Source organism: Olea europaea, chromosome 13 (assembly GCF_002742605.1).
Source record: "Olea europaea var. sylvestris chromosome 13, O_europaea_v1, whole genome shotgun sequence".
Taxonomy (NCBI): domain Eukaryota; kingdom Viridiplantae; phylum Streptophyta; class Magnoliopsida; order Lamiales; family Oleaceae; genus Olea; species Olea europaea.
The window spans coordinates 19,277,858-19,297,879 of NC_036249.1; the positions used below are offsets into that span (position 1 = coordinate 19,277,858).

The window sequence follows — 20,022 nt, forward strand, 5'->3', positions numbered from 1 at the left end:
ATTGATTGCTATGGAAATCAAAGTCAAATAGAGTTGTTCATTCCAAGATATTTTACATTATTTTTCGGAATGTAATTTATCTCATTTAAGTTGGGCCAACCTCTTTCTTTTATCCTTCCAAAGTTAGAAAAATTCATTTTATCAAAATGACAACCTACAAAACGTATACTAAATAAATCATCCGTTAAAAGTTCAAGATACCTTATAATATATGGCGAATAAAAAAAATCATATATATCAATTAGATAAAGATTTATGCACGGTATTAATAATCAAGGGACTGCTCTAATTGCAGTTGACAATGATGCCTAACCTCCAATATTATTTTGGACCAAGATCTATCTTTTATATCAATCAAATTCATCCCTCCGCCATCAGTATAATCTACACAAGCTAGCTCCCCGTAAGAAGGGATGCCATGAAAGAGCGAACAAGGGATATTCTTTCTGTATTACGATAAACATCTAATTGTTTGTCAAATCATTGGTTCATATAAGACAATTCCACGAAATCGTTTTGTGTATGGACACGTGCAACCAAATGGTCGATAACAATCTCAACTGGCAAATAGTAATCATCGAATGCTTGTAATCTAAACTCATTAACATTATTAAGACGATTTGTCCTGATTGAATAATGAGAAAATTGAGTTTGTAATTTAATAATATGAGTAATTTGTTTACCAAAAGCTATATTTCGAGTGGAAAGTAAGCACACATGTGATCATTTACTAGAAGAATTGATTAATATAATAAAATAAAGAAATAGTTAATTTCACAAACGGTCACTGAACTTATGGGAAAATAACAAAACGGTCATTGAAGTTAAAAACTTTCAGAAACGGTCACTTAAGTTTCGGGCGATTTCATTGATGGTCATTGAAGTTTTTAAAACTTGCACAAATGGTCATTGAAGGTAACAAAATGATTCTAATTCAAACTTAAGGACCGTAACACGTGAGCATCCAAAATTTTGAGGATGTCAAGTGCAAACTTCCTGCTGGCGGAACGAAGGTTGTGAATTTTGAGGATTTTGAGCTACCACCTATGGACCACCACAACTCCAAACTCCGACCACCTTACTGTCGGACCAACATACCACCTTGAAGACTTCACTCTTTCCAACTCACCCAACCAATAGTCGAAACTCCATCAAATTTTTCTGAAATTTTCGATCAAAGAAGGCTGCCCATGCTACCAAAAAGGGCCAGAAATTACAATAACGAACTCGGACCATTCAGCCCAATTTTCGGCGCCAAGGATGCTACCCACGATCGCGGACCACCACCCCTAGGAAGGTCTCTTCATGGCGCATCCAATGAACCTATAAGTCACCGCCAATTTCGAACCAACAAGGTTGAATCGAACCAGGCAGTCTTGCACATCAAACGAAATGAGATTTGCCTCCTTCAATTCCTCCTGCCCACATCATTGAATCACAAATTGGTCCCAATCAAGTCTCCAACAACATTATACAACCATGGGTAACAGTTCAATTGCACCAATTAATCCAGAAACGAACCCAATCATCAAATTAAACCAATTTTGTTGGGGGTGGGTTTAAGGTAGCCGAAAGTTTACACCTGAGGTCCTCAAAAATTTGTATGGTCACATGTTTTGGTCCTTAGGTTTGAATTAGATTCATTTTGGTACTTTCAGTGACCATTAGTGAAATCGCCCAAAACTTAAGTGACTGTTTTCGAAAGTTTTAAACTCCAGTGATTGTTTTGTAATTTTCGCGTAAGTTCAGTGATCGTTTGTGAAATTAACCTAATAACGAATGATCCATATGGTGGGTGTATCGGCTTGTATATATCTCCATGGATTATTTTCAAGAAAGTAAAATATTTTACATTGACCTTGTAATGGAATGTCGAATGAACAACTTTTCTCATGAATAAGCATCACATGGATAATCATTCAGTAAAAGAATCTTCTGGTTCTTTAGTGGATGTCCATGCAAATTGTTAATTATTCGGTGTATCATTATGGCTCCTGAATTTTCAAGTCAATCATGCTAGAATTTAAAACTTTTTGGGCCAAATTTTTTTTTGGATTCGTGATAATATTTGATTAAAACATTTTTATAATGTATAATATATGCCATATGGGAGTGTATAGGGTGTTTTTTTTTTTTTTTTTTTTTTTTGGTTTTTTTTTTGAACTTAGCCAATGTATAAGGTTATTACTTATGTAGAAACAACCTCTATGCTTTTCTACCATTTATGTTTCTAATCCAATCGACATCTGTATATCCTGCAAGATGAGGATTTATCTCTTTAGTGTACCATAAGCTAAAGATGGAAATGCTATTGACATATCTAATCACTTGTTTACAAGCTGTCAACTAAGACTCAATTTGCTTGGCTTGATATCTTGCACAGACGTCAAAATTGAAGCCTATGTTAGGATATCTTGCAATCAAATACAATAAGCTGCCAATCATGCTCCTGTATAAACTATGGCAACGTCCTTGCACTGGTAATCTCGGCAGAGTTTTTTTTTTTGGGTCTTGAATAATAGTATATATAATTGCCTTATCAACTAAACAGATATCTTGATAATTCATCTCAAAATTCCTATACTTACCATTTGAGTAACTGCATAATAATATAAAGAGAATACAATTAATTTTCAAAGAATATGATTAAACATTGTATACTCACATAATAATTAGTCAAGAGTCAAATTAATCAATATCGACATGACATGAGTTATGTGTTATCCTACAAGGATAAATTCTAATTCAAAATTATATACTATTCGAAACTTGTATTTTAATAATTGCTTTTTCAAGAGTAATATATCAATATTCTTTTGAATATTGAAAATTATAATTTATACTTTTCGGGAGCAAGTGATATTTTGTTGAAAAATTAATTATAATATTGTATTAATTAGGAACAACAACAAATTATTTATAATAGACAGATATACGATTGATATTCTTTTAGAATATTAATTATAATGTTGTGCTATTTTAAAAGAATATCTAAAAATATTTAATCAAGCTAAAGACAAAAAAGAGGATTCAAACCATTATAAACGAATATGTTTTGTAAACTTAGAGAAGAAAAAAATTAAAACAAACTTGAATTGATGAAACGTGGACGTGTAATAGTAACCACAAATTTGACTCTACACAGACGTGAAGTAGTAATAAAAAGTTCCTAATTCATTATCATATACATACTCTTACGTTGATATAAGCAATTTTGACATCATGATTGCTAGGGCAGAAATCAATTCACATGCTTATAAAAAAATTGAAAATTAATGTAAATTGTGACAAAAAATTTGTACAAACAAAACACAAGCTTGTAAATGAAGGATTTACAGTCTAAATTGAATTCTCTAGATTTGATATTTAAGAATTGATTTCGCTAAACATAATGATTGGCTGGCAAATGTAATAATTGACACAAATTGATACAAAAGGTTGTAAAATTCCGCAAAATTGATAGAAACTAATAACATAATATGTATATATAAACAATTCACATGTTATTTAATTAATTTTGATACACATGAGAGATAATTATACTTATAAAAAAATTACTACATTCACTAGACTTTGAAAAATTGAGCTGCTAATGTGTTATGAAAAGAGAAAAAATGAGGAAAAAAAAAGATAGGTCAATAAATTTGTGTGTATTATATTGAGAACTAAAGTCAAATATTTATAAAAAAAAAAAAATTAGGAATACAATGATAATAAAAATAAGGATTGCATGGATATAATTGTTATTGACTAATAACTTATTATTTATGACATATATATATATATTTTAAAAAGGAAAAATTATGGTTGAGCTTCCAATTTTTTTAGAGTAATGCTATTTGCAATAGTTCACTGCGGTAGTCGTCCTACGTGTCATACACATGACAATGATTATTTGATGTATTAATGTGGTAGTTTTTTATTCATTAATGCATCAAATAATCACCTGTTATGTGTATGTCACATAGAGCGACTGTCGCAGTGAGTGACTGCAAATAGCATTATTCAATTTTTTATGATGTGTGGTTTCTTTTTTTTTTATTTTTAGGCATATTTTTATTAATTGTATTATAAAGGTATAATAGTCATTTTACTTTTAAAAATCTACTGTTCAAAAATAAAAGTAAAGTTGAATGAAATGTATGAATTGGGGATATTTTGCCCTCATTCCAAATTGGCCACTGTAGCCATCTTTTAAAAACCCTAAGCAGAGCTCCGCCCTTCATTCCGGTATGGCGGAGATAGACTGTTTGGAACATTAAGTTGATTGAATTAACTTTCGGAATTCATAATGGCCAAGCGGGAGATTTCTAGTACTTTGAAGAACCTGAAGGTATGTACGATATCGATATGTTAATCCTTTGTCCTGCTCATGATTATGAATTTTGATGCAATTTTATGTTATATCTTATGTATGTTTTTTTTTTTTTTTTTTTTTTTTTGTGTAGCCATCTTTTAAAAACCCTAAGCAGAGCTCCGCCCTTCATTCCGGTATGGCGGAGATAGACTGTTTGGAACATTAAGTTGATTGAATTAACTTTCGGAATTCATAATGGCCAAGCGGGAGATTTCTAGTACTTTGAAGAACCTGAAGGTATGTACGATATCGATATGTTAATCCTTTGTCCTGCTCATGATTATGAATTTTGATGCAATTTTATGTTATATCTTATGTATGTTTTTTTTTTTTTTTTTTTTTTTTTTTTTTTCAGAGGACCCTTATTATCATGTTTGATATGCTGCTGCAATTTTGTCAGTTGTTGAACATCTTATCTGCTGAAAAATAAAATAATTATAATAGGTTTTTTCCCCTTGAGATTTTCTGTATTTATTTCAATTGTTTTGACATGCAGCGTTGTTATATTCGAAGGTGATCCCCTTCCCTCCGCAACAAGATATCGCATGTCATTTTTAAGTTTTAATCCTTCCATTGATGTGAGTATAAGGGTTTTGAATGACCTGCAGTTCTTGAAAGTCTTTTCATATCACATGATCTTTTGAATTTAGTTATCTCACATCGAAACTTATTTTGATAGAAACTCAACGAGGAAGCAGTTGACCCCACTCAACCAGAAACCTCTGCTACATGTTCTGTAAGACAAAGAGAAACAGAGTTGACCAGGTTTGCGTTCCGACCCTATAAATTGTCATTTTAGTTTACTGACAATTCTTGGTTCCCTCAATTTAGCACATGATCTTTATCTTCGGTGGAAATTTAGCAAAAATATATTTTCATATGCTTTAGCTTTCCCATTAACAGTGACCTCATATTTTTAATGAATTGATGCTCATGAATCTCGGTTGCTAAAGTAGCCCGGTTTTTTGTTTCATTATATTTTGCTCGAATAACTGAATGTCTTTGTTCGGGAGTTTCATAACCACCTACTTTTGAGACTTCCTTTTCGAACTTCATATAGTGCACTGAAATTATTTATGGATTATTACAACTAGTGCTAGACCATTATTGCATATTAAGCTTGTCTTGAGAGAATGAATTGGAACATGTGTGGCTAAGCTCAAAAATGAGTAAACGTCATTTTTAATTATTATTATTATTATTATTTTAAACATGTTTTGATAAGTTACTTTTTTCTTTATTTAAAATGAAAAGAAACTATTTATTTTGAATGTAACTCCCATCTTAGTGTCAATTGATCAAAAATATTTCCAATTTCGATCAATAAAATAAATCTTACAATCAAATTGCTTATCTTTATTTTAAGTGAAAGAATTTACTTATTTTGAATTTAACTCTCTTCTTAGTGTCAAAATAATCAAATGTACATCCAATTTTGATGAATAAAAAATATTCGTTATAAGACTTGTTTAATTATAACCTATAAAACCTTGCTCCACTTACACTTTCCCTTACACTTGTCTTTTCATTCTTCCACCTGGCAACATCTACAGTCTTGATTTTGAACTCATCAATCACACCACGGCACTGATTTCCTGCACATAGGGGAGAGCATTAATCAAGTTGTTATGGTTGATGCACATAAACCATTATTCTAACTTATAAATCTTTTAAACTTAGTTAAACATGCTCATTATTGCTAACTTCGGATCGAACCAAGTTTCGTTGACATGTTCTTGAATAAATTTGATTTTCCATTATGACAGAGAAAACGGGAACTTGCGAGGTGGCTCACCCATCTTGGAGCCAGATAGCTTGGGTGGTGTTGCAAGTGAAGATCTTAAGAGGGAACGACCTGTTTCCTCTGAAGCGCCATATCCGAATAAATCTCCGAAAATTTTTCAAGGTGACCAACAATCATCTCCAAGTGGAAATGGTAGTTCACAAAATCAACACAAGCGTGAGAAGATGGATTGGAGTGTTCTCCGGCCTCCCAAAAATCAAAAGAAAAAGAAGTAATTGCTATTACTGGTTAATGCCCTTGTTTGAGTCCCATTTTGAGGGGATAGAATGAATTTTTGAATGGTGTATTGATGTGAAATGTGTGGCTAAAAAATAAGTAAAAGTTTTATATTTGGGTGTAATAGTATTTTATTGAAAAATATGAGGTTGAAATGATGTCAAAATACTGTTGAAAAATGCATTTTTACCAAAGAATGGGGATCAAACAAGGGCAATGTTTCGTTCAACTTTCATAAGTTGGATGTCAGGTCACATCTCGCCTTCCTAAATTTGTAATTTTTTTTTTCTAAATCATTATTATAAACACTCTTTTAACTTGTGGTGCTTTGATCACAAAAATATTAGTGCTATGAAGGTTACTCAAAATTAGGTTATTTTCTCTCTTGCTTTTTTCTATTTCAGTATGGAATTACAGTGAGTGCACACTCAGTCGTCTCTGCGCAGTTAATCTTGTGGTATTAGCACTTACCGGATTGTTCATCTGCCTTTTAATTTACTGAAACCAATAGCCCATCACTCTTATCGTCGAATGTTCTGCTGAAGATTTTCCAACTAGTCCATTTGTAGTTTCCTTTGGAAAGGGTAAACCAAATAATCAGCTTTGACTAGGTGCAATTTTTTCTCCATCGATTTTGGGATGAAGAGAATGTCTCTCTCTCTTTTTTTTTTTCTTTTTTTTTTTTATCGGTATCAAAAAGTACGTGCAAGTAGAGTAATTTGGCTGATTACTAAATAGATTAATGCATGGATGAAAGATAGTTTCCTGTGAAATATATTACCTATGCAGAATCTAGGGAAAAGTCATTTGTACATTAAAAGTGTACATCATCTTTGACATCATTCGAGTTGGCAAGATTTGATTGGTGAAAAAATTGTTTATTTGTTATTTTTTAAACTGTCTAATAGTGTGGTGCTTACTTGAATCTTGAATCCATTTGTCGTTTTTCCTACTGTGGAGAGGTATTTTTTAGTTGTTTCTAACGCTATTTTTAAAGCATTACACTGGACTTTCGCATATTTTTAAAGTTGTCTTTTTTAATTGTCACATTTTTTTTTTAATTTTCTCTTTTCGTTTATTATATTTATTTAACTAAAAAAGTAAGGATATTTTATTATTTTTATCAAAAGTTTGACCTTTTTAACAGTTAATTGAATGGAAACCATCTAAAATGGCCAATTTTGCTTATGAAGTGAAAGGTACTATCCCCATTTGGGCTCCATTTTTTGGAAATAAAAATTGGTGGAATAGTGTTTTTTTAAAAATTGAGTAGTTGAAAAGGAAAGAAAAATTTTCGATTTACGTATAATATTATTTTATGAAAGATTGTATAGTTGAAAATAGAAGAAAGAAAAATAGAATGCAATTGACGGGCTTAGTAATCTTTGCATCAAATATTTAAAGGTTAGGAACCATTTGCACGGTAACCCCATAGGGACACTATTCTTAGGGTTGGGAACAAATGCTTAAATGGGGTCCATCGGTAAAAAGTTACTTTGGAGTACTCTTGAATTTTACAAAATGATTGGTTAAAATGGACTTTGAAAAGAAAAATTCAAGTAAATGGAAATGAAATACAAACATAAGGCTTACAACTATTTGAGAACTCTTAGTACAGGAAAAGTCAAGGTCCCGTTTAGGGCTTGTTTGGTTTGTATTTTAATTTTTAGTTTTGAGTTCATTTTCAATTTCCTGTTTTGAGGATCTATTTAAAGATTATTAAAAATGCGTTTAGTTTATCATTTTGAAAAATTATTTTTCAAAATAGAAAACTAGAAAGCACATTTTGTTTGAAATTTTGAAAAATTATTTTATGACATTTTATTCTATAAAATATGATTATTCCATAAAAAAGAATAATTCTATATTAATATATTATCAACTAATATATACATTTTAAAGTTGGTAAATTTAACAATATATATATATATATTTTTTTTTACATAAGTAAAATAAAAATAATAATAAATTTAGCCTGCAAAAGATATGAAATAAAAAATAAAATTAATGAGTTGGATTGAGAATTTTTATTTGTATTCTTTTAAATATATTTTTTTAAAATTTGACTATGTAATAATCATTAAGGGTGCGTTTGATTACGAGTATGAAATTTGCATTTAAAGAAAATAAATTTTATACAATTCAATTGTCTAGAACTCATTTTTATAAATAAAATTATTAATTAAATGTATTTGATTGATTTACTTTTCAATCTAGAAAATATTAGACTTATTTATTTTTTATTGGTAGGTAGATAAGAGAGAAAAAGAGTGAATAAATTACTTAGAAAATAAAAAATACTTCATCTGAAAAAATATTTTCTTTGTACTTGATAAAAATATGATTGTGACCAAAAGTTGAAAAATATTTTTCTTGGAAAAATTGTCAATCATGCACACTCTAAGAGTTTGAAGTATTTTTATTTTTCTTGAATTTTCTATATTTTTAATTGTTTTGAAATGTATTTTTAGAATTTCTTGTGTGTGGATACATACACACACACGGATTTGAATCCATGAAATATCTAAGAGCCTGTTTGATTGTAAAAATGGAATTTGGGTAGAAAGAAAACGAATTTCAGATAATTGAATTGTCTAGAAATTGTCAATTTTTGTGGCACAACAAGAAAATGAATTTCCCAATTTGATGGAAAACAAGTCACGTGTCATGAAAAATGGAAATTCTATTGCCTAGAAAATGTTACCTCTCAAACAAGGCAAATGAAAGGAAAATAGAATTTACATTCCCTTTTCCATGGAAAAGGGAGTTATCAAACACAGTCTAAGATTAAATACAAGTGGATAAAAATTTGCCGAGTCTATGAATGCCTTAGGCGATTCATTGCACGCGAGAAATTCTCTTCTTCCACCCTCAAGGCGCAAATTCATACCAAGCATGTACATAAGTCTCAAACTCTCACAAATAAAGTGTATGAATTCTCAATCATTAAACGAGTATGATTATATTCAACATATAGTAATCATTAAGCAGCACTTAAAACCATCCAGTCTCGAATTATAAGGAGAGATAATAATGAGAAAAAATGTTCGATTATTATGGGTTTTTAAAAAGCCAAAAACTTCTAAAGACCCAATAGAAAGTTGGAATTGATACTATAAATATCACCAAATTAACATTTGTCGATAAATTTGGAATCAGCTATACGCTACTTATCACTTCATGATAATAACAAATCAACAATACTCAAGAATAGCATAGCATAAAAGAAAATGCCACTCACCACAAATTCGAATTTGACAATCCTAATTTTGAAATTAACAAGAAAAGGCAAGAATTAATTAAATCTGAGTTAAGGCAAGAAAAAAAAATGTAATGTGTCTTTTTATTACAAGAAAAATGATAAAACCAGAAATCACAATCCAAAATAGATACTACACTTCCTAAACCAGTAAACATATCCTTTTCCTGTCGCAATGTAGTAAGAAAGTATTCACAAGACTCTCTTGCCCCAGAAGACGGAAAAAAAATAATAATAATTAGAAGAAAATGAAATTTGCTACCAATTTTGAGATCCTTCTTGGAGAACTAAATTCAAGTTGAACAGCAGCCACCCCTCTTGGTATTTCCATACTCGCCGACGTTGATTGTGGTACCCTGACCGGGGAGTGCAGTAGCAGCCGCTGCTTCCTGGGCTGCCAGTGCCTTCTTGCTGATGATTTGGTATATTTCTGTCAAAATAGACTGGAAAGCTTTATCGACATTATATGCTTCAAGTGCCGACGTTTCAAGGAACGAGAGTCCTTCCGTCTCAGCCAAAGTTTGACCATCATGATCTGCAACGGCTCTTAGATGGTTAAGATCGGATTTGTTTCCGGCCATCATGATGACAATGTTAGAGTCTGCGTGCTCTCTCAATTCCCGGAGCCACCTTTGGATGTTGTCAAAGGTTTGTCTCTTGGTTATGTCATAAACAAGGAGTGCCCCAACAGCCCCTCTGTAGTAGGCACTTGTAATGGCTCGGTACCTCTCCTGCCCTGCCGTGTCCCATATTTGGGCCTTCACCGTCTTTCCTTCTATCTGCGCCATGTAAATTGGTAAGTTACTACACAATATACTATATCCAAAATCACTAGATGGAACACATCAAATAGTTTTACAAGCATTTTTCCAAAACAGAAATAAATAATTGAGTGATGAAGATTCAAAATCTGAAACGAGTTCGAGTTGTCGTAAATTATAAATGATGGACTATTGTTTGCTAAACAGTATATGAAACGCTTAAGCGGCAAGCAATGCAACTTTAATAACCACATCTCCAAGACTTTTTTCTCTCTTTTTTCACACAAGAACATTAGGAAGAACATGGCCGAGGATATTACAGGTATAGCATAAAACGAAGCATAGACAAAGTTAATCCATAATACATGTTGAAACGTTTGGCTGGCTTCATTGTGAATCACATAACCAAATTAAGAATTGATTGGCGTGGATTAAATTTAAGTCAAAGTCAACAGTTGATTTTAGCAATGTATTATATGGGACCCACGACTTTTCAAGGACAAATTTCATCGACTTTTACCAAAATCTACTAAAAATATGGTTTTTAACAACACTAAACATGGGCTTAATGATCTCAGTGAAATAAGCTAATGATCACTGTTTTATAATCATTAGAAGAATAACTACATCAAATTATTTATCATTAGCCATAATCATAATTAGTCAATTCATTCACAATCTGAAACTAATCAAGAATCTAAAATTCTTCATCAATACATCACTCAACTTACAAAAAAAATAAAACAATAAAATGTCAAAATCAAAGTAATCACTTAACGGGTTAATCCACAAAATACTTACCCACTCAAATATCTCAAATCCATGTGTGTTATCGAGAAGATTAAACAGAAAATAAGCGAAAAATTAAAATAGACCTGAAGAGTTTTGGTGGCAAACTCAACTCCAATGGTGGATTTAGACTCCAAACAGAACTCATTTCTGGTAAATCTGGACAAAATATTGGATTTCCCAACACCCGAATCCCCAATCAACACGATCTTGAAAAGATAATCATACTCTTGATCAATTCTATTCGCCATTTCCCTCTACAATTATTTTATTTCTATTTTTTCTTCTCCCTCACACACCTACAAAAAAAGACCCACAATCAAATTCCAAAAAAGAGGGGGGAAAATATCAGATCCAAATAATTCAGATCTATATATCAACATCCCAACAAAGAAAAAAAAAATCCAAAAAAAAAATGAAATTCATACACAAAAATTAAATGGGTTTGCATTGCTTACCGTAAAAGAGAGATGGGATTGAAAAAATGGGTGTGTGAAAATTCAAAATTCAAATTAGAAGGACGAATTGGTTTCCACAAACTGGGCCCAGAGGAAATAAGCAAAGAAATGAAAAAGAAAAAGAAATAAAAATTTTTTCTTCTCCCTCACACACCTACAAAAAAAGACCCACAATCAAATTCCAAAAAAGAGGGGGGAAAATATCAGATCCAAATAATTCAGATCTATATATCAACATCCCAACAAAGAAAAAAAAATCCAAAAAAAAATGAAATTCATGCACAAAAATTAAATGGGTTTGCATTGCTTACCGTAAAAGAGAGATGGGATTGAAAAAATGGGTGTGTGAAAATTCAAAATTCAAATTAGAAGGACGAATTGGTTTCCACAAACTGGGCCCAGAGGAAATAAGCAAAGAAATGAAAAAGAAAAAGAAATAAAAGCCAATTACTATAGATTTGAAACGGCAACTATACTTGGGTAATGGGGTGTCACTATCTGATTTATATTTCAAAGAAGTTTATACAAATGGGGACACGTAGAAGAATCTTGATGATTTTGAAAATTAATAATAGAATGAATTGGTGTCAGAGTTGACAAAAATGCTTGCTAGAATTTGGCTGTCAAAAGACAATGGCAGACTGGCCTGTCGAAAGGAAGAGATATGAGAATAAAACTGGACGTCCAGGCGCCTCTTTGGCGCCCTCCTATTGGGGGGTCGTTTGAGGCGCCTGGACATCTAGCACGTCTCTATGATGGGGTTATATTTTTTAGGTACATTTTTATAGATGTCATGAAATTTAAGTATTGTTTGAAACTCATTTGTTTCATCAAAATATTTTTTTCAACAATATTTTAACACTATTTTAATCATATATATTTTTAATAAAATAATATTACATACAAATTCAAAAAAATTTCTTATTTTTTAGTCACACATCCTTTATCATAACATTATTTCTAAATAAATTTTTAATAAAAAAAGGGCTCAAACAACCCTTATATATACGCCAAAAGTTATTATTTTAGCAAATGATGTTAAAAAACGTTACTCCATCCGTCTCAATTATATAGGCTGGTTTTATTTTTCACACGGATCGAGAAATCTTATTTATTATTATTGAAAAATTAATTTTTGCCAAAAACTTTTCTAGTATGCTCCTATTTAATTTTTAACAACCAGTAGTAAATTATTGTTGAAAATAGTAAGTTATTTTGATGAGATTCATTATGAACTTTTGAATTAAATTAAATTAAAACCAGAATTTAAACTTTAGATAAAAAAATTTAATGCTTACCGCCACATAAACCATAATTCCGATCAAATCTTTACTAGCCACCAAATCCAGAATTTAAAATTTTGATCAAAACAAATTTTCATTTTGCAAGTCCGCCAATTTATCCACAAAAATTTTATACTGAAAACACCAATTTTGTTTTTCAAATTTTTTGATTGCGCATTATACATAGAGATAAGTAGATGGATTTAATCACAAGTAAAAAATGAGTAGCACATCAAGAACTATTTCCATTGATTTGAATTTTTCACCAGAAAACGTACCTTTACCAAATGATAAATATTCACATTTTCCACAAAATTTTTAGTTTGATTTGCATCAATTCCCAGAAGACGTTAACTCTCTATGCACTACCGACATAGTGGCTAACAATATGTATCATCCAAATAAGAAGAAAAACTTCTTATGAGATAAAAAAGAGAGCTATTTTTGATATGCTACTCCATGAAAGAAAAGATGGAAAGTTAGCAAAAGGAACAATTTCGAAAGTAGCCAACTCCTTTTTTATATCTACTAGATCAGTTTCTAGAATTTGGCATGAAGGAAAATATTTTAGTAGTACAAATAGTGATGTACCAGATTTTTCTTCTAAGCTATTCATTAGGAGATGTCAAAAGAGAGTTGAAATAGATTTCGAACAAATGAAGGATATCCCTTTCTGTCTTCAAACAAATATAAGATCTTTATTGAAGGCTTTGGATATGTCAAAATCAACCATACATAGGAGAGCTAAAGAAGGACATATTTGGCCACATTCAAATTCGGTGAAACCATATTTGTCGGACGAGAACAAGAGAGCAAGGTAAAAAATTTGCCTATCAATGGTAGATGAAGGTAGCTTAACATCTACACCTACTTTTGTTAACATGCATAATCAAGTTCATATTGATGAAAAATGGTTTTATATGTCTAAGACATCACAAAAGCATTATCTCCATCTGGATGAAACGGAGCCCTTTCACACATGTAAAAGGAAAAGATTTGTTACAAAGATAATTTTTTTGGTTGCCGCTGCTCGTCCACGATTTGATGCTACTACAAATGAAGAATTCAACGGAAAAATTGGAATTGGCCATTTGTGTCTAAGGAACCAGCGAAACGAAATAGTAGAAATCGTGTAACCTAGACTTTGGAGTCATAGCCTACTGTGTCGGTAACTAAAGATGTCATCCAATCATGTATAATTGAAAATTTTTTGCCCGCAATCAAACAAAAATGGCCATGTTCAAGTTCTATGACCATCTTCATTAAACAAGATAATGCAAAGCCACATTTGGATGTTAATGATATTAATTTCATATAAGCAGCGAGAAAGGATGGATTTGATATTTGTTTATGTTGTCAACCTCCAAACAGTCACGATATGAATATCTTAGACCTTGGGTTTTTTCTTTAGAGCCATTGATTCACTCCAACATCAAGAGGCTCCAACTACAATTGAAGATTTTGTTTCAGCAGTGGAGAATGCTTTTGAGAACTTTCCACTTGAAGATTTGAACAATGTGTTTTTGATATTGCAATCATGCATGATTGAGGTGATGAAAAATTTAGGGGTAACAATTATAAGATTCCACATATGAACAAACAATAATTGATTAGAAATGGGCAACTACCGAATTCCTTTTAGTTTAAGTCCGAAGTTGTAGTAGGCAGCTCTTAATTCAATCGGGTAACTTTGCAGATCTGTGTTAATAGTTTCCCATTCATAAATCAATATACAAGAGAGAGAATTATATGTTTTATTCTAGACCATGTTGTCAAGACCATCCATGTGTAAAAAACTTGTTGCAAATTGATGTAAAAAACTTACTCCAAAACAGAAATCAATTTACTATAAAAAATGGGAACCAGGTTAAGATGCTTTAAATATAATCTAGATTCATGGCAATAACACCTAGATTAAATTGCTGTAAACATTGGCATTGAACCAAATTAATCCTTGTCACTAAATTGTTAAAAAAAAATTTGTGACATCACAACGTTATGCAATGAGCCTCGATCGTCTCTTGGTATCAACATCGACTTTATCAGCATGAGCATCAATTTGGTCTTCGTAGAGTTTGGGTAGATAGATTTTTATCATCCGAGAGACAACACATTGATACTCTTGAGAAGCAAAAATATAACCATCTTTAGTCGGCTAAGCATTCAAATCAAGTAATGGCCTCACTGTTTTTTTCGAGTCAAGATCATTTCCGAAAATTGCTGTGCTAGTATTTTCGATAGAATGTGGATGATTTTTAGATTTTGTACTCATGGTTTAGACAGATTTTAGAGAATTACATTTGCAGAGAATCACATATGCAAATAATTAGGGGGTCAGTGTCTGTGTGTGAAGAACTTAAAAGCATATTTTGTGGAGTCAGGCACTGAAGAAAGTGAAGAAGTTGGAGAACCACAATTAAAAGAAGAAGAAACGAGAGTTGTATGTGAATGTTTTTTATATCCATGTTTTCAAGAAGTGGGAAATGTATTTTTTATTGTTTTAAGAAATATGCATCCTTATTTTTGTACACTTTCAAGATTAAAGTGGTAAAATTGATTATAACTAAGCATATTAAATAGTGGTATATTAGTAAGCAAATAAAATAAAACATTCAAAATAAAGAAACAGGACTATAGATTTGAGACAAAGATAAAGAAACTCATCCTATTTAAACGGGACGGTTGGAATGCTTTTTGGGTTTGAAATATCCAAATCATCCTTAGATATTCCTTTTTTCGGAACGTTTAATGTTCATTAATGTCATGGTGTGATGTTTTGAATTATATGTTAGAAACCATTGAATATAAGTTTATTATATAGAGTAATATCAATTGTTAAGAAAAAGCAACAACAATAACAAATTCATGTGAATGTATAAATCAATTCCCATATACAAAAAATCCTAATTTTCTTCACATTTTCTCCATTCCAACAACAAGAAGAAATTATTAGTGGAGTCATCTTCCATTTTGAGAGGTTAATATTTACACATTGTTTATGTTTTTATTTTATAACTTATTATTTTTGAATTGTTAAATATAATATGATCATATGTATTTGAAAATTTCAAATTATTGTTTCTCATTTCGGTTTGGTTATTGAAATGTTTTTGAATAAAGGTATCAATACTAAATGTTATGAAGAATGTCTTCCAACCACATTCATTAAATGCTTCCCATCAATTCTAGCTGTTAAATAGTTGAAACAATAAGTGGAATTCAACATTTCGAAATGTCGGGATTCACATTTTAACTGTCAATTTCACTTGTTTGCTATTGTTTGGATTTAAATATTCGAAGGTGCCACTATCATGGTATTAAATGCCGACATATTTATTGCACAGAATGCTTATCATTTCTATCTCAATTTTTCAAGCATAAGTAATAATACGAGTTTAGCCTATGCATCAAGAAATGCAATCGGTGAGAGAGAGAGTTGGCCATAATCGAGCCACATATTCGAACCTTGTTCGAACATAAAGCACGTAAATAAGAATGATGTTCCAAGGTTGAAGTTATATTTTACATCACAGAATGATGACGTTAAACATTTTGTATTATATTATCAGTTTTGTGTCATTATCGTTTTAGGTATTAGTTATGTAGAAACACCATTATGGGCAAGGTAGTTAGCTAGAAAAAATATTTCACTAGCTGCCGACAGTTCAATGTCGATCCCGATAGATTGTCTCAATAACTCTTGACAGTTCAATGCAAAGTAGTGAATTACACAAAAAAATTGAATATGACGGATAATCGAATGCACAACATTAAGTATATACATTAACATGTGAATCCATGGCAGAAAATAGAAAACATAAATATGGTCGATAACCTAAATATTGAGGTCACACTTCAATCGTCGTTGACACTTGAATATTCATACCCACTATATTCTTCCGAATCGCCCAAGTTTATGACAATAATCTCAGGTGATGGAACGTTGGGCAACAACTCATCGTCTCGGAGTCATCTGTATACTAAATCACGTAGTCGAACACACCATCAATTTCTTTGTTCGTTGGAGGAGATTTATTGATGTCTAATGGTCCACTACTTCCTGTGGATGAACCCATGTACTTAAAAATAATTTATTGAGCGGAAGAAATTGTATTTGTTTGAACATTAAAGTGTTACAAAGCTGGAGGCAGTATTTAAGTAGAAATGAAAGTAAGCCATGCCATGTTATTTATAAGCAATGTATGGAAGGGAAGCAACTTTGATCATTTAGTATACAACAACCAATACACAACTTAATTAATTGCTTGAGTGACATTTGGGGTGATAGTTTAAGGTCTAGGTGTATCTTTATCCCCTTAACATGAAGATGTTTACAGAAAATATGAATCTTAAAGTATCTTAGTATTGCTCCTTCATAAAAGTATGCTTTTTTTAATTATTTGTCAGGAATGAGTATGAGCAAGCAATTAATTAGATATAAATAGTTATATGCATTAGTCGTGTAGAAATAATATTATAGGCAAAGTAGTTTGTTAAACAAAATATTTCGTTACTTGTCGACGATTTAACTGTCAATTTTGACAAATTGTTTGAGTGATTCTCGACAGTTGATACAAAATAGTAAGTTAGACTAAAAATTCTAGCGTAACGGATAATCGGATGCACCACTATGTACATACGTTACCACGTGAATTTTTGGCAAAAAGTAGAGAAAATAAATATAGCCGATAACTCAAGCATAAATTAGTTGCAAAATTAACAAATGTAGCTTTGCTACCATCAAATTTTCCCTAGAAGCACACAAATATTAAGTGAATGTTATATCAAAATAAAAGAAAGCGCATCACTACTAGGACTTGTGAAACAAATATGAAGTAGAAAACTACACAAAAATACTATCACTATAATTTTCCGTTGTGTAAGAAACACAGTCAAAAGTAATATCACGTCATTAACTGCTTAAAACAATAGTCATACCTTTCTTGAGAATATGTGACTTTCTCCTAATTAACTCATGGAACATATCCAATATGTTGTTTGATTTAATATTTATTGTCTCTCTTTCTACTCCCCCTTGTGAATGGAGTTCCGATCGATGCAATAGGCACCCAAACGGGTGTCGATCACTTCTTTGTGTTAACGACATCATCACTTGGAATGAGTTCATTCGATACCAATGGTACTTCAGTCTGTACTACTATGCAAAAATGGTTTGAATCGTATTAGTTACCAAAATTTTATAATGGAAGAAAATGACAAATTCTACCAACATTTAGCTCTTGTTTGAGCCCCATTATTTGAGAAAGTGCATTCTTAAACAGTGTTTTGACATTATTTTAGTCACACATTTTCAATAAAATACTATCACACAAATTCAAAACTTTTTCTTATTTATTTTCACACATTTCACATCAATATACTATTTGAAAATATAGTTTTATAACAAAAAATGAGGCTCAAACAAGGGATTAAAGTATAACATCAAAAAATAAACATTAGTTTTCAACTAAACATGTTTAACGTATAACATAAGAATTTGATAATATATAACTTTTCCATTATGAAACTTACCATCAGCCTCTATTACACCACTAGCATAGGGAACTTTGTGACTGTCTGGACATGTACCTTCTGGGTTGACACTTGCATACGAAACAACCAAGTTTCAAATCATAAGGTTAAGATATCCTAAAATCACACGTAGTAGAGAATCTGAACAAAATTTGACCTACAATATCAACTATGAATATGAGTAAGTCAATTATCGAGAATTTTAGAGACCAATTGTCGAGAATGACAGTTTATCTCGACAGATTGTTCCATAACTATCTGAATTGACATCTACATTTCACATTCATATTGGCTTTCCATGGTAAATATAAATTCAAGGACATTATTGGCAATCACATGAAATCAACAATTAAAGTTCATGAAACAAATTAATAGTCTCAATGTGTGAATTTAAGCAATGTTCCATTTACATATTCAATATCTAAATCTTTGCGTCGTTAAGAAGTTATAAATTTTAGCATGCAAACTAATATAAATTCAAAAATAAAGAAAGAATAATTACGAACTTTAAGCTCAAATCTCTAGAAAGATGAATCTCCACTAATAAGGACCCAAACTCGGACCTGCAACAAAATCCAAGTATTTTACATTAACATAGAATGGCGGCGAAAAATAAACCTACTTCACACTCAATAAGATAGTATTTTTACATTAACATAGAATGTATTTTGCATTACATTAAACCCACTTCACACTCACGAAATCAAAAAATAAACAAAATTAAATTTCACATAGGAAGCGAAAAATGGACTAACGGACAAAAAAATAGTTGGCAGCTTCAATCATTTTTTTTTTTTTTTTTAAAACAATCTTCTATTCTTGTTGAATACAAATAAATTATCGAAATACAAATTTCAAAATCAATTCCCGACACAAAATTTTTGAATTTTCTCAGACGCCCAAAGAAAAAGAGAATGGCAAATAAATTTTTTTTAAAACTATCCATATATCTCTGATCATCCTAAAATTTGACAAAGAATTCTTAAATATTGAATTTATTTATTCATTTCTTGTACATCACATTTTCTAGTAACCAAACATTCCAAGAAAATCCATAAACAACAAAAAATATTTTTTTCCGAGCAAAAAAAAAAAAAAGAAAAACAAAAGAAAAAAAAATCATAGATGGAGGAATCATAGAGAGAACCAAAACCTAGAAAAATGAAAATCTTGATTGTTGGGAAGAAAAAGATCTCCAAAAAATGTTGAAAGTGGGATTTCTCTTACAAATTCTTGGGGAGGGTTCGAGAGGTTTCTTTCAATCGTATGGAATTAGTTTGAGGCTATGTTTGAGCCACATTTTTTCAAATAAATACATTTTTAAACGGTGATTTGAAATTATTTCAACGACACATTTTTCAATTATTATATTACACGCAAATTCAAAACTTTTCTTTATTTTTTAATTACACATTTCCTATTAATACACTATTTAAAAATGAATTTTTAAAAATATAATGTGGCTCAAACAAATGTTGTTTTTTGGGTTAGGTTTAGAAAGTGGAGGATGCCGTGTTGTTTAGGTAGGTTTGATGGGATGTTTATATATTATTTTGTACAATT

General features: G+C 31.0%; 2 protein-coding genes across 3 annotated transcripts; one reads left to right on the forward strand and one right to left on the reverse strand.

Moving 5' to 3' along the window:
* Positions 1 to 4,705: 4,705 nt before the first annotated feature.
* Positions 4,706 to 6,401, forward strand: LOC111407804. The gene is made up of 3 exons (XM_023037482.1): positions 4,706 to 4,935; positions 5,037 to 5,122; positions 6,124 to 6,401. Exons 1-3 carry the CDS (start codon positions 4,903 to 4,905, stop codon positions 6,374 to 6,376), a joined length of 372 nt encoding a protein of 123 aa, XP_022893250.1. The 5' UTR covers positions 4,706 to 4,902; the 3' UTR covers positions 6,377 to 6,401.
* Positions 6,402 to 9,668: 3,267 nt separating this feature from the next.
* On the reverse strand, positions 9,669 to 12,218 carry LOC111407806 (ras-related protein Rab2BV-like). 2 transcript variants are annotated; one of them, XM_023037484.1, is made up of 3 exons: positions 11,956 to 12,218; positions 11,273 to 11,485; positions 9,669 to 10,415 (listed from the first exon to the last, which is right to left on the reverse strand). In XM_023037484.1, the coding sequence occupies exons 2-3, from the start codon at positions 11,435 to 11,437 to the stop codon at positions 9,930 to 9,932; spliced, it is 651 nt and encodes a 216-aa protein (XP_022893252.1). In that variant the 5' UTR covers positions 11,438 to 11,485; positions 11,956 to 12,218; the 3' UTR covers positions 9,669 to 9,929. The 2 variants fall into 2 exon arrangements, with proteins under 2 accessions (XP_022893252.1, XP_022893251.1); XM_023037483.1 differs by lacking the exon at positions 11,956 to 12,218 and adding an exon at positions 11,645 to 11,764.
* Between the last annotated feature and the right edge of the window lie 7,804 nt (positions 12,219 to 20,022).